Source organism: Talpa occidentalis, unplaced genomic scaffold (genome assembly GCF_014898055.3).
Source record: "Talpa occidentalis isolate TD23 unplaced genomic scaffold, MPIMG_talOcc4v2.1 talOcc4.4, whole genome shotgun sequence".
Taxonomy (NCBI): Eukaryota; Metazoa; Chordata; class Mammalia; order Eulipotyphla; family Talpidae; genus Talpa; species Talpa occidentalis.
In genome coordinates this window covers 59,991,355-60,005,892 of record NW_023604295.1, presented here as the reverse complement: position 1 = coordinate 60,005,892, position 14,538 = coordinate 59,991,355, and the positions used below count along the sequence as shown (strand labels likewise).

The window sequence follows — 14,538 nt, the reverse complement described above, 5'->3', positions numbered from 1 at the left end:
GTAGCTAAATGTGTTTCCTGGAGACAGCAAAAGGTTGGGTTTTGTTTCTTAATCCAGGCTGCAACTCTGTGTCTTTTTATTGAAGAGTTTAGTCCATTTACATTTAGAGTTAATATTGATATGTTAGCATCTATATTTGCCATTATGTTTGTCTTTCCTTTGATTTTATTTATTTATTCTTTTAATAACTTTTTTTTTTTTTTTTGGTCTTCTTTCGTTGTTATTCGTCCCTCTGAGGTTCTGGCTTTAGGATTCCTTGTAGTATTTTTTGGAGTGGGGTTTAGTCGCAATGAAATTCCGGAGTTTCTCTTTGTCTGGGAAGGTCCATATTCTTTCTTCATGGAGGAAAGAGAGCTTTGCGGGATAGAGTATTCTTGGTTGGCATCTGTTTTCTTGGAGTCTGTTGACTATGTCCCTCCACTCTCTCCTTGCCCGTAGTGTTTCTTCAGAGAAGTCTGATGTCAGCCTGATTGGTTTTCCTTTGAATGTTATCTGTTTCTTCCCTCTTGTCAGCTTCATTATTTTTTCCTTGTCCTGGATTCTTGGGAGCTTTACTATTATGTGTCTTGCTGTGTTTTTCCTTTCGTCGTGGAAGTTTGGTGTTCTTCTTGCTTCTTGTATATCAATTTTCAGCTCCTTCTTCTCATTTGGGAAGTTCTCTTCAATTATATCCATGAATATTTTCTCTGTTCCTACATCTCTCTCCTCTCCTTCTGGAATTCCTATAACTCTTATATTTCCTTTCCTCATGGAGTCAGATAGTTCCCGAAGTCTTTCTTCATTCTTTTTCCTTCGTACTCTCCTTTTCTGTTTTGGTTCTTTTTATTTCTGTGTCTTCAAGATTACTTATTCGTTCTTCCATTTCATCTATTCTGCTTTCATTGCTTTTCCCAGAGTTCTTTAGTTCCTCCATTAATTCTTTGATCTCCTGCATTTCTCTTACTTCCCTCTTTAGGGACTCAATTTCCTTCTTCTGATCTATCACTTTTTTAATCATGGCAATTTTAAATTCTCTTTCTGGAAGGCTCAGAAGTTCTTCCAAGTTGCTGTCGTTGCAATCTGGGGAGTGGTTTTCTTTTTGTGGTGTGCTTCTTTCCTGAGGAGTTTTTAGGTTGCGTGTGGTTCTTCTACTCCCTACTGTCTGTTTTCTAATTTGTCGTATGCGTTGGGACACTGTGTTGCTCGGACTGACTGACATCTTGGGTGAACTTCTCCGCTCCCCTCTGGCTCTTCCAGGAGCCATCTCTGTCTTCTGGGGGAGCTTTCTGCTGGTTTTAGGCAGTTTTTACTGAAGAAATGTCCCTGTTCTCAAATGGCGAAGCGGGATGCAGTCCCTGCGCCTCCGGTTTCAGGCACACTCTTCTGCGCACCCGGTCTGCCCCGGACGTGGGTGCCTGCTCCCTCTGTGGGCTCAGACTGCTGGTCGGAAGGGGCCTGGCGTGGAATAACTTCCCGGCTGGCCACTGGGTCCTCCAGAAACCTTCTGCCCTTTTCAAGCAGTCTTAAGAAATGTCCTGTTTTATATGGTGTTAGTGACTTTTTTTTTTCCTGGTCGCTAGGTGGCGCCAGAGATCTCTCCTATTGTCCTTGGGGGGCTGTTTTTCGCCTCCCCCCACCCCGTGGGACAGAGAACAGAGCGGGAATGGTAGGGTACACCTCAACAGCTTTGGGGTGCTGTGTCTGCCTTGTGCCCCACCGTCGTGGAGAAACCACGCCCCGAATTTTCGTGCCCAGGGTCTCAGTTCAAAGCCCTCAGTTCCAGGACGCGGGCTGTAGCCCAGTTCAGTGGCGCGGGAATGGCGCCTTTTGCACCCGCTCCCGTGCCTGGGCGCCTGGTTCCTGCTCACTCAGGGAGGGACCTTCACCTCAGTGAGGACCTCCGCGCGTCTCCCCGCAAGCCTAGGTCGTCTCCCCGCAAGCCTAGGTCGCAGGCGCGGAGACCTGGGCAGCCGCGATCCAGGTCTGCACTTGCTTTTCAAGCGCGCCGAGCGCGCCGCTTTCCCGCGCCAGCTTACCGGCAGCCCGGGCTGTGTGCGCGTCTCCCGGGGTCTTTGTTCTTCTCTAACGGCGCCCGGAGCCGTTCGCTCACCGCTGCGGCGGATCCTGCAGGGTTCGCCTCAGCTCCCGTTCACGGGGTGTGGTGGCTGCAATAGTTCCTTTCCGCTCACAGTCCCACTTGCTGCGTCGTTTGTTCTTGTGGGCCGTTTTGGTTTGTTGTTTCCTCCTCTCTGCCGGTCGGAGAGTGCCGCCTCTGTGGGCGGGGGAGGGGAGCAGGGTTCTGCGCTTCCCTCCCTTCTAGTCCTCTTTTATGGCCAGTTTCTTCTTCGGGCAGTTCGCTGGCGTCACCCGTTTATCTTCCGTGTCCGGTTCTCACTGGACCTGCCGCTTTTCCTCCCTATTCACTTTTTTTAATGGGAGATCTTACTCGCAGCGTCTCCTTGCCGCCATGTTGCTCCGCCCCGACTCATTCTGGTTATTTCTATTCAACATTCTTAATTCATTTTTAGTTGATTTAGGGAAATACTCACATCCCCAATATTCAAAATTCTCAAAATTTACAAAGCATTCTTATTTTAAGCTATCAAAAGCTAAAACTGTCTGGTACGGCAATGCTTATCATGAGGTATAATTCTGGAAATTTAAAAATATAAAAAATGCCTAAAAGGCAATAGGACCTAATCATATTTAACACAAATGTCTATGGACATGTCTATGCCAAAGTCTTGTTCTACTAGTATCATAGAGTGCTGAATAAATCACTTGAGCATTTTTGTTTAGTCCTTGCCTGATATAGGCATTATGCTGGGAACCGGGAGTGTTATAGAGAACCAGCCACAATTTTTACCCTCAGAGATTTAACAATCAAGGGTAGACTACAGTGGACAATTAATGAACATAACACAATGGACAATAAAAAGTTTCTTGAAATTTGTAGTCTATTTCACTACATAGATCATTGAAGTTTTTAAAAAACAGCCTGCTTCTATTAAAAAAAAGGAAAAATATTCATTCCCCATATATCTTTGTACTGATGTCCATTTTTTGCCATTTATTTCAAAACTTATATGAGTGAAAAGCAGAGAATGACAAGTTATCTGCCACTTCTGGCTTTCTCACAGCTGTAGTATTGCTGCTATCACTTCCTTTCTATGGGCCCTCAGCTAGCTATACATCTTTTGAAGAGCTCACCAAGTTTAGTATTCCAATTCCCCAGGTATATTAAAAAAAAAAAAAGCTGTCTATCTCCTTTCTCTGCTAGACATGGTTTGATTTTTCCTTTTTTTTTTTTTCACAGTGATACTAAATTGCAGGGTACAAGAAATGTATCTAGATAAAGTGAATTTCTCTACTTTTATTCATTATCAAATACACTTTCAATAATATTCAAATATTACATGTTTTGATTCCTGCCATGTGCCAAAGGTAGGATGCTTTCCACTTTTCAGTCTGGAAACTTGGAACTCATTTGGCTCACTTGGTATCTTGCCCCCACACGGGGAGATTTTGCCCACAGCCAAGTCCTCATAGGTGACACCTGGATATCTGGATTTTGTTGTTACAGAGTTTTGGTGATCACTGGGAGAAGAGAGGGATAGTCTTATTTCTTTTATTAATGTTAGGGGCATCTTGTCATAGCACTTTACCTTATTAGGTATGCACAGGAGGGAGAGCTTTCTGTTCTTTAATAGAAACATTAATAAAAAGGAAGTTGTGTATTGTAAACAAAGAATTGGTTTTAGAAAGGAATTTTAGAGCATTATATATTCTCCTGCATGTTCCATTGAGGCAGTTTGTCTTGGAAAAAAGGTTTGTGGATCTTTTGGATGAGCCAGTCACGATCCATTCAGCCCATCTAGTTCCATGAGAAGGAAGTGTCTTATCAAATGCTATTGGTTGGAGATTAGGATTTCTCCATTAGGATTTTCCTAATGATGTCCTATAAAAGAAATGTTGTGTTGCTTTTCTGTTTGTCCTAAAGCAATGTACTGCATGCACCATTGTAAAGAATCTTGTGAATAAGTGCTCTGTGAATTTTGGTTATATTGGATTGTTGGAAAAATCATGATGCAATTTTGCTTGAAAACATAGAAAAATACATCATGTGACAATTAAATGATCTATAAAAGGTTCTTTTGACAACATATGATTTACCTTAGACCAAGAAATCCCTTTACTTGGACTTCTTAGCACCTGTTTTTCTACCATTTGTGGTGGAAAGGATTATAACTATCTCCTCAAACCATTCTTACCTTCAAAGTTCAATTCAGACATCACAACTTCTACCTCTACTTGAAGATTCTTTTTCTGCTTAAAATCTGTTTTGGAATTTAACTATTTTATATAATACGGAGGGTTATAGAGTAGCCTCTATGTTAGGGATTTCCTTTCTTTTTATATCATTTCCATAACCCTTTGACTGATTCTGTATAAGTTAAATTAATGGAAAAGAAAATGTGACTTCAAAATAATAAAAACTTGAAGTTTAAAAAAAAATACATCATGATTTTTCTGACAACCCAGCAGTTCTTCAGGAGCAAACAGAAGAACCATCATTACTGCCTGGACTCAGGTGCCTGGAAATAAGTAGCATCTGTTGTTTTATAAATATATCTCCAGGTTCTCCCAGTAATTATTTGGAGTTTTATATCTTCAGATGTTTATCTTTGTAACTAAGGATATTTTCCATACTTGGTTAGTTTATATTATTTTAGAAAAATGACTCTGAAACTGAGCTTTCAGTTAAGCATATGTTTACTTTATCATGGATCCTGTGACAGATGGAAGTGTCTTCATCTGTAAAATGGGGGTATCTGAACCATATGGTTAATAAGAAGATTTATGTGATCACATACAAACTGTATGACATTATACATCTATTAATTGTAATGATGCTTGTGCTCCAGAATCAAATGTACACATTTTGTGGTTCAAATAAAAAACAGAGACATACACACACACATATTTAAACACAAATGTGAAATTCACTCATTATATAAGCTCAAGGGTTAATTACTACATGATCACAAAATGGGCAACAAAATTTGGGAAACCAAGTGAAAACGTTCATTGCATTTATTATTTGCCAGGGAAAAGTGAAAAATCAACAGATCCAATCTTTTACTTAATAGATGCAAATAAAACTACAACTGAAGCTGAGGAGTCACATTTTTCTTTCATTTAGTTATTAAGTGTGAATTTATCTTTTTGAAACTTAAAAATGATGTTTTTGCAGATTATGATGGGCAAATTGGCAACACTTAGAATAGAATTGCACTAAATAATGAATATTTCTCTATAACAGAATAACAAATGGTGAGTTATAGGGCTATAAAAATGTAATAACTGTTAATAATTACTGCCCTTACTAACCTTACTGGAGAGATAATGATGAAGCAAAGTTGGCATGAAAGAATACAGCATAGTATATTTTGTGATTGTATTTGTATACCCATGGCAATGGCAGGGTGTGGGCTTAGGAAGGTGATAGATGATAAAATCTAGAATGTGTGGGGCAGAAAATGGGAAAGGAGAATGGTTCAGGAAGACTTTTATTACTGCCTTCTCCATGGAGCTTGTGAGTGAAGGTGAAGGGACCTATAGCTATAAAACAATAACAGAATTATAGTAAACACACTTGAATTACATCAAACTGAAAGGCTCTGTACAGCAAAAGAGACATAACCAAAACAAAGAGACACCCCACTGATAGGGGAAAAAGTCTTGGCACTCCATACAACTGGTAAGGGACTGATCACAAAGACATACAAAGAACTCACATGACTCAACAAGAACAAAGTAAATAATCCAATCAAGAAATGGGCAGAAGAACTTAAAAGACACTTCCCCAAAGAGGAAATGCAAATGGCCAACGGGCATATGAAAAAAATGTTGAACATCCCTTATAATCAAGGAAATGCAAATCAAAACCACAATGATATACCACCTTATACCAGTAAGAATGGCACATATCAGAAAAACTAGGAACAACAAATATTGGCGAGGATGTGGTAAAAAGGAATTCTCCTACGTTGCTGGTGGGGGTACAAACTGGTCCCACCACTATGGAAAGCTGTCTGGAGTTTCCTCAGTCTACTAAAAATGGAGCTACCATATGACCCAGCAATTCCACTCTTAGGGATCTACCCAAAGGACACAAAAACATTGATTCAAAAGAATACCTGTACTCCTATGTTTGTTGCAGCACTATTTACAATAGCTAAGCTATGGAAACAACCCAAATGCCCAAAAATAGATACTGAATCAAGAAGATCAAAATATACACAATGGAATACTATTCAGCAATCAAAAAAGATAAACTAATGCCATTCGCAGCAACATGGATGGAGCTAGAAGAAATGATGCTCAGTGAAATAAGCTAGAAGGAAAAAGAAAGCTATTGGATGGTTTTGCTTATAGGAGGAATATAGGAGAACCAAATAAGATATCGGGGGAAATATAATAATAATAATACAAAACACAATACAACAAAACAAAAACAAACAGACAATTATAAACCAGAGATATCCTGCAGGGGAGGAGGAGGGAGAGGGATCAGAGGGAGGGAGAGAGGAGCCCAGGGGACTGTGGTGATGGTGCACAGGTAAATTGGTGAAGGAAATTCTATGTGGACTACATCTTTGGGGTGGGGATGGAGGCAAATATTGTTTAAAAATTAACAATAATGTAAAATATATATAAATATAAAAAGGGGGGAAGAATTCTAGTAAACATAGGTAAATATTTGAAAACCCAATGTTGCTTATTTTTTTCCCTCTTGTTCCCTTCCAGATGAGACTCCAACCAACAATTCACAGCTTGGTAAGATTATTAACATACAATGAATTTAAAAGTATGATTTTTTTAAAATGTTAATTATTTTCTGATGACTAGCTAACAAAACTGCCATTATCTAAATGTATTGATCTCTGCTCTTTTATATTTATTCTGTTTTAAATAACAGCTCCCTGAGGACTTCTAAACTCATAGGCAACTTGTTGATCAATTTTCACTTTATTCATTTAACTTATACCATTTTAAAGATCTGTTTTTTTAACTACCTTAGGGATTCTGGGCCATGGAACCACACAATCTTTTGGGTATTGGGTTGAATTACAAAGCAATAGATTGTAGTATAACCCAGTGTCATATTGTTTCTACAAGTTCCTGGTGACAGATCTCTTAGGTATACATTGGGATAAGGTGATATAAATCTGATGTTGGATCTTTCACTGTGTGTGTTTTATCCCTTGTAGGTTCTCCAAACCAACCTCCTTTCCAGCTGAACGCAGTCACCAGTGCGCTAATTTCAGGTGTGGTCATCCTGGGGGTCATGAGCTTTTCCCTTCTCCTGTGCTCACTGGCCCTCCTGCACAGGAAGACACCCACCAGTTTGGTGTTGAATGGCATAAGAAACCCTGTTTTTGATTGACTGTAACAGGTCCCTGGTCTTGTGAAGGCTTTGCTGACTGTATCTTGTGATCAGTCAGTGCTCCATCTGAATTGAATTCCAGCCAGCGTTCGGTATTTGTAAGTTTGATAGATTTCACTGTGTAGCTTATGAACATGATAGTGAAAGAATTTGGATAATATTGTTCTTGTCACTTATGTGTGTGGTCAGCCCTATTTGCATGGCACCAATAGGTATACTGATAATAAACAAAAGATATACAGGACTTAGATCCCACAGTCTGTCATTTTCCTTTTATTTCAACTTTTTTGATCATTAGTTATAGAGATTAAAAAGTAGGCATAGGAAAAAAAAAAAGGAATTTGTTGCATATTCTCCCTTAAGCATCACAATTCAATGTGATGGTATTTAGACTACACATGTGGTCCTAAAATGAAAGTTGCTTTTTTGTTTTATTCCAGCTTAGGGATATGTTTTAATTGGACTGGTCAGTTTGGACTCCTAAGATTTAATTAATCATTCTATGACCTTCCTGTGATATTGGCTAGCTTCCATATCTGTTGAAATTCATTAAAGAAAACCAAAAACTCTTGGGAAATGTATCTTAACCTGGAGCATCCCTTTGTGTAGCAAACACTAAAAATATTCATTAACCTCCAGAAGATACTAAATGGCCCTAGATCATTATTCATTTGGATAGGGCTGGCCGTGATTGGTTTTCCTCTTCTGGTTCATGTGAGAACATCAGCACATGTTGACTCTCCTCCCAGGTAAACAGCTCAGCTGCTGTCACAGCTGTGTTTCCAGCAGTGAGGTAACTGCAAAGATTATTCTTAATTCAGAACCAGTAGATGGGAAAGCCGACTGTAGCTGTGGAACATTGTCCCCGCCAGGAAGCAGAGTATTCCTATGCGCATTTTTAACAACCTGTGTTCTTTTTTCCCTTAGAACAAAAATGAAACAGGTTAAGTGTATTTTGCAGAACATTGTTGAAGTCTCCATGAAAAAAATGTTCTTTTTCCCACAAATTTCTGATGTGGGAAAAACAAATTGGAGGTGGCCTTCTTTTTAAAGTGTTTTGATTGGCATAGAATAAACACTTCGTTTCTTTAGTAGTAAAGTAAAAAGAACTAGTTGATCTTTATCAATATTTGCAAAAATATTTTAAAAAACCCGTGTTTGAAGCAACATGTGTTCTTATAAAAATATCAGCCTTCCCTTTGTTTGTGTTTATTTGCACCGTTGAACAAATGAAAACGTTCAATGACGAATCCCCAAACCTACGGTGAGCAGCTACTGGAATTCCGGTGGTAACTGTAAAAATCACTGTAGAAGCTAACTTTTGTTCAACATTCAGGACTTAATTTACTATACTACCTGTAAATCACTATGCGATTTTAGATTTGCTTTAAATGAAGTGTCTGCACTCTCATTAATAATTAAATTAATCACCAAATCAAAAACCTTTTTTCCAATTTGCCTGAATAGTTCAGAAGAAATTGTTTTTATTATGGTAATTAGATATATAATTGCCTTAACTTTCTATTTCAAGGTATAGACACAGAGTGAATGGAATCTAGAAAGTTTCTGGATAATTTTTAATATAAAAAAGTGTGTCATTTAAGAAGTCAAGCTCTTCTTCCTTGTGTTACTTTAAAATATCTTTGAAATGGCTATTCGGAATTATCTGTGTTAACAAATATATTTTTTAATTTAAAAAGAAAGACTTTTCTTTTTAAATTATATGGAGCATACTATTTATGTGGCCCTATGTAGATGTTGATAATATTGGAATATTCTGGAAATATCTATCTCAGATACTTTAAGTGAATTTATTTTGATCTGAGAATGAAGTCCTTCAAATAGGACATTACATCACAGAAGCCAGTTTGATTTTTGTGCCTTAGGATGGCTACTGTTGCAACTGCTGACCTTTTAAGTTCTAGATACTATTTTATAACACTGGATATTGGACATATTTTGCAAGCAATTTAAATCTCATATTGTTATTTTGTTACCCTTTTATTATAAATGGGAGAGTCAGAGCTATAATGAAACAAACCAGGCTTGTTTGATATAGCTTGGTTCTTAAAGGCCTGAAGTTATATGTAGTATTTAGTTATACTGAATTATCCAGTTGCTATAGTGTGACATCCTTACAAAATACGTGCAAATGTTCCTTCAGTTTTAATACCTCAAACTGTTTTTTGCACTTCAGGGGTAAGGTCTGATGACATGTAAAAGATGATTGTTTAATAAAATAATTATAAATGAATATTTTAAAATAGTGACCTGTTTTATTTTTAAATATATTCTCCTGCCTACTCTCAATATTCTATTCCTACTTCAACAAATATTAAGATTAAACTTAAAATCAGTTGTCTGATCCAACAGAGTAGCATCTGCAGCTGGATGAAGGCTGACCTCCCCAAACTGAGTTTCCTGTGATGGGTGACATATTTGTGAGATCAACTGAGGGTAAACAAATAACTTTACCTTGAGTTTGAGTTCTAATTAAACAGAGTCTATGATTTTTAAAACTTTGAGGGGAAAGTAAAAGCTGGAAAGACTAAGAGCTCAGCTTTTTTTTTAAAGATATATTTATACAAGAATCGGGGTACAGGCCAGATATGCGGGAGGGTAAGAGGATTCACCAGAGACAGAGGCGGGGAACAGAACAGGCAGACTGACAAAATGCACTGCTGATGGGAGTAGCGGGCAAGACAGGAGAGGTCTGCTGCACCATTGGGACCCTCGCCCGCCAGCGGGGATGGAACCTGTGCTGCAGAGGCTGCAGACAGCTTCATAGCGGTGCTCAACTGCCTGCGCCTCCAGGGGAGGCACAAGAGCTCAGCTTTTGACCAGAGTCACATAGTCTCTCATGACAGTTCCATCAGGGTCTGGTTGTCAGCCCTTGTTTTGGGGTGTGACACAGACTTAAGGAGAAATCCTTTTTCTGACCCAGGAAGGATTCAATCTTATGGAATCCTTTGTGAAGATCACAAAAGAATGGTTCATGAAAGGTATTGTCAGTGTGGAAAATGCAGGGCGGTAAACATATAAGGGGAGAAAGGAGCAAAGAAGTTCAAGGGAGACACTGTGAATGCATGTGAGGTATGGTTTGGGGGATGCACTTGGCAGTAGGGAATCATAACAGCTTGGAGAGGCTTCTGTCATGATGGTAGGGGTTAATGGGTCAGCACACATTTGTTTTCATTCCATATTTATTTAAAAAAGAGCAAGCTGATCATAGAGGAATTATTTTTGGCAATGAAATTCCTCAATTATTGACAAGTGGGGAGACATTTGATATAAACAATCCAAATTCCTAATTTGGAAAAAAATTATACTTGGTGGTAAATGAAATAAATACCAGTGTTAGCTGGCATTTAGGGCCCTCCAGAGAAAAAGAACTAACAGAATGAGTGTATACATACTTATACATATATAAGATATATAAATCCATTCTATGTATTTGTTTATTTTAAGGAATTGATTTATACAGATAAGAAAGCTCATAAGTCCCAAGCTCTGCAGTCACAAGCTGGAGCCCCATGAGAGCTGGTGCTGTAGCTAGTCCAAATCCAAAGGCCTAAGAACCAGAAGAGCTGATGGTACGTTCTTAGTGTGAAAGCCAGCAGGGTAAAGACCTAAGAAGAATGGCTATTTCAGTTCTAGCTCAAAGGCAGGAATAAACTAGTATGTCTGTTTCAAATGCAGTCGGGGCAGGAGTTTCTTCTGACTCATGGAGGGGCCAGCTCTTTCTTCTGTTCAGACCTTGGACTGACTGAAAGTGTCTACCCACATGAGTGAGGGCATTCTGCTTTACTCATTTATTCAAACGTTAGTATCACCCAGAAACACAACCACATACACTATAGACACAACCAGAGTAATGTTTGAACAAATGTTTGGGCAACCTGTGGCCTGATATAAAATTAACCATCACAACTGGCATATGTGTAAACAAACCAACTGTATGTATCACACTGCTAAAAATGAAAAACCCTAATCCAGTGACATTCAAGGAATGAATAAATAAAATTTTATAACATTTGACAGTCTATAATTGAAATAATTTTGAAATATTTGTTGTCTTGATTTAGGGGCTTATGCTCAGAGGGCCCTTTTATTAGCTAATAATAAGGATCAAATAGAGCACAGACAGCACTATGAATTAGACGGGCAGTAATGAGCTCTAAACTCACACCAAATTATCCCACATCAACAGGAGAAATAGGGCAGGAGGAAGCCTGGCATCAAAGTGCTGACTGCAGCCAAATTATGGAATCAACCTAAATGCTCGTTGCCAGGGCCATGGATTAAGAAGTTGTGGTAGACACAATGGAATACTACTCAACTATAAAAAAAAGATGAACTTTTTTCTATTTGTGACAACATGGGTGGAACTGGAGGGGATTATGCTAAGTGAAATAAATCTGAAAGAGAAAGATACCAGATGATTTCAGTCATATGGAATATAAGAAAACAAACATTCAGCAACAATAATGGCAAAACACAAAGGAACTGACAAAGCTAAACCAAAAAATCCACTAGAAACATGACTGTGAAATTGAGCATCTAGAAGGGGAGGGGAATAGAGGTGGGAACAAAAGTAGCAAGGGGCACAATTGTCTGGTAAAGGACTATGGGTGTTGGATGCTAGGGGTAGAGTAATATCAATCCGGTGTGAAGTATTCTCTTAAATCTTATATAGTGTTTTAAACCAATGTTACCTCAATGAAGGAAAATAAAAAGTGTTGATTGCACCCATACCCTGCAAGTTTGGACTGAGGGTGCTGGCAGCTGATGCTGAGTGAGTCACAACATGAGCATTAACAACAGTCTATAAGTGGTGAAGAACATGAAAGAACACAGCAGAGGTGATAGGGAACAGATGTGACAAGAAAAGTGCTGGACATTTGGAGAGGCAGCTTCTCAGGGGGGGATGAATTAGTGGAAGACAAAACTAGAATCTTTGATAGCTGTTACCTGTATTCCTCTTGATGGTGGCCTGTCTCCTCCAGAGGCTCAAAGGAAGTGAAAACTGGATAAACATAAATTACAGTTTCATGTCTATGAGAATATCTTGCCTGATAGCTTTTTGGTTAACAACATCAGTTTCTGCACACTTGAGTAGCACAGAAAACTTAAAATAGCTTCAATAAATGCCACTTTTTGCTGACATAGGAAGGAGAGAATTGGTTTTGGGGGCTTCTGCTCATGGGTACTAGAGATAATATTTGGAAATTTCTGCTCAGTAAACTTCATTTATGAAATGCTTTGTATTCTTGGCAGAGTAGAATTGAGAGCTGAGATTGTTATCTGCAAAGTTTAAACCTCCTATTCCCTTTGGCTTCAAGTATCTGGATATTTCCTGTTTTACTTAAATTGTCAACATAATTACCTCAATTTTCCCTTCATTTTCTATGTTGAAAAGAGAAGTGCTATCATGAGATGGAAGTTTAGTCAAAGGCAATGTGGTCCAAATTCTGAGATTAGGTTCCATGAGGAGCGTAGCTGGAGTAACAGAGCCCAGCACAGAAGCAGCTACTGAATGGTCTGCTGCTTTGGCTAATCGACTAGCGCTGATCCTGGGAGAGTTGTGCTTTGACAATATCAGGCACCCTGACTCAAGTTATACAGGTCCTGAGACTACTACTTGTACATAGTTTTGTCTTTTTTATTCTTATGGTAGTGAGCTTTTGATTAAAATGAAAAAATTACCCTCGAAGAAATATATTACTTTTTAGAAATAATTTACCATTTGGAATTGGAACTGATTTCTTGTTTAAACGCTATATATATTTTGTCTTTGATAAAACGACATGCCTTCGAGTATCTTCCAGAGAGAAACTGAATCCAGTAATCCCTTTTAAGTCCTATAAAGGTAAATCATAGATTTTATTTTTTACATCACCCTCCTCAAAATACAAATGGAATAAAGATGTTTAACTATTTCTTACTAAATTTGTCAAAACTTTAATGTTTTTTTTTTTTCCAGTTGTTAGTGGTATGTAATGGGAATTTCTCTTAGGACTAGATCAGGAACTCTTTTTCAAGTTGCTCTTGAACATTATGATTAAACCAATAGGACAGCATTTTTTTTTACACAAGTGAATAATTGCAGAGCTATTCTAGCTTAAAAAGTGTATGCACATTTGGCTTTGCGTTCACAGTTGTGTATGCCTGGTCACCACACCAGTGATTCCCAAATCCATGTTGTATACTCTCCCAAAATAGTATTTTCATCAGCCCACAGTCATTTTCCTTTCTCTTTGCTTTTTGTGTATAGGAATCAGCTTGGTGGGAAGTCTATATAATTTTTGGTTTTGATATACACACAATTTGAGTTAATTAGAAAAAGGTACAATTGAGTTGGATATTAGATAAAAGATTAAGTGGCAAAATGTCAGAGATATCAAAGGTTTCTGTACTTTTTCTTCTATTTTTAATTCCTAAAACTTTCAAACTTATAGGAAAATGCAGAGGACAATGTAACCATCTTAAAAGTATTTCCACTCTTGATTATAATAAATACATATTTTGTTTTAATTGCTTCAGATCTCTAAAAAGAAATTTGCATATAAGTTGAATTCCAGTTTGTTCTCCTATTAATATAATTTTTTATCTCTGTGTTCAGAGATAATCACTATCATAAATTCAGTGTATTTCCTTCCCAATCGTATTTTTCTATTACATTTGGATAGTTTCCAAACAACAGAGTTTTAATGTTATCATATGGTACATTTCCTTATCATTTCCTTATACATTTCCTTTGGCATTTTGCCTTTTGAAATTAGTAACAAGTTATTAAGATATCTTCCTCAGAAGGATCAGTTCCATGCCTTCTTTATATTATGTTTGCCTGTTAGTGTGCCAACACCTCTGGCGATCATTATTATAATTTAGCAATAATTACTTTGTAAAATGTCTATATATTTTGTAAGTAAGTCCCCTCCACACCTTTTTGGCTTTCAAAATTCCCTTGGCAATTCTTAGGTCATTGCTTCTTCACATGGATTTTCAAATCACATATCATAACAAAAATGATGTTAGAAATTTATGGAATTGCATTGAAGTCCAAGATTAATGGGAAATCACTGTGTTTTTGATACTGAGAGATTTTC

At 37.9% G+C, this 14,538-nt stretch overlaps 1 protein-coding gene across 20 annotated transcripts in view; it reads left to right on the top strand.

Moving 5' to 3' along the window:
• The window catches only part of ZPLD1 (zona pellucida like domain containing 1), a 290,118-nt gene extending 280,448 nt beyond the window's left edge, over positions 1–9,670 (top strand). For all 20 annotated transcript variants that reach the window (XM_054700638.1, XM_054700641.1, XM_054700645.1 and 17 more), the window contains 2 exons: positions 6,790–6,819; positions 7,254–9,670. In XM_054700638.1, coding sequence (XP_054556613.1) covers positions 6,790–6,819; positions 7,254–7,429 — 206 coding nt within the window. In that variant the 3' untranslated portion in view covers positions 7,430–9,670. The remainder of the gene's footprint in view (positions 1–6,789; positions 6,820–7,253) is intronic.
• Positions 9,671–14,538: the final 4,868 nt, after the last annotated feature.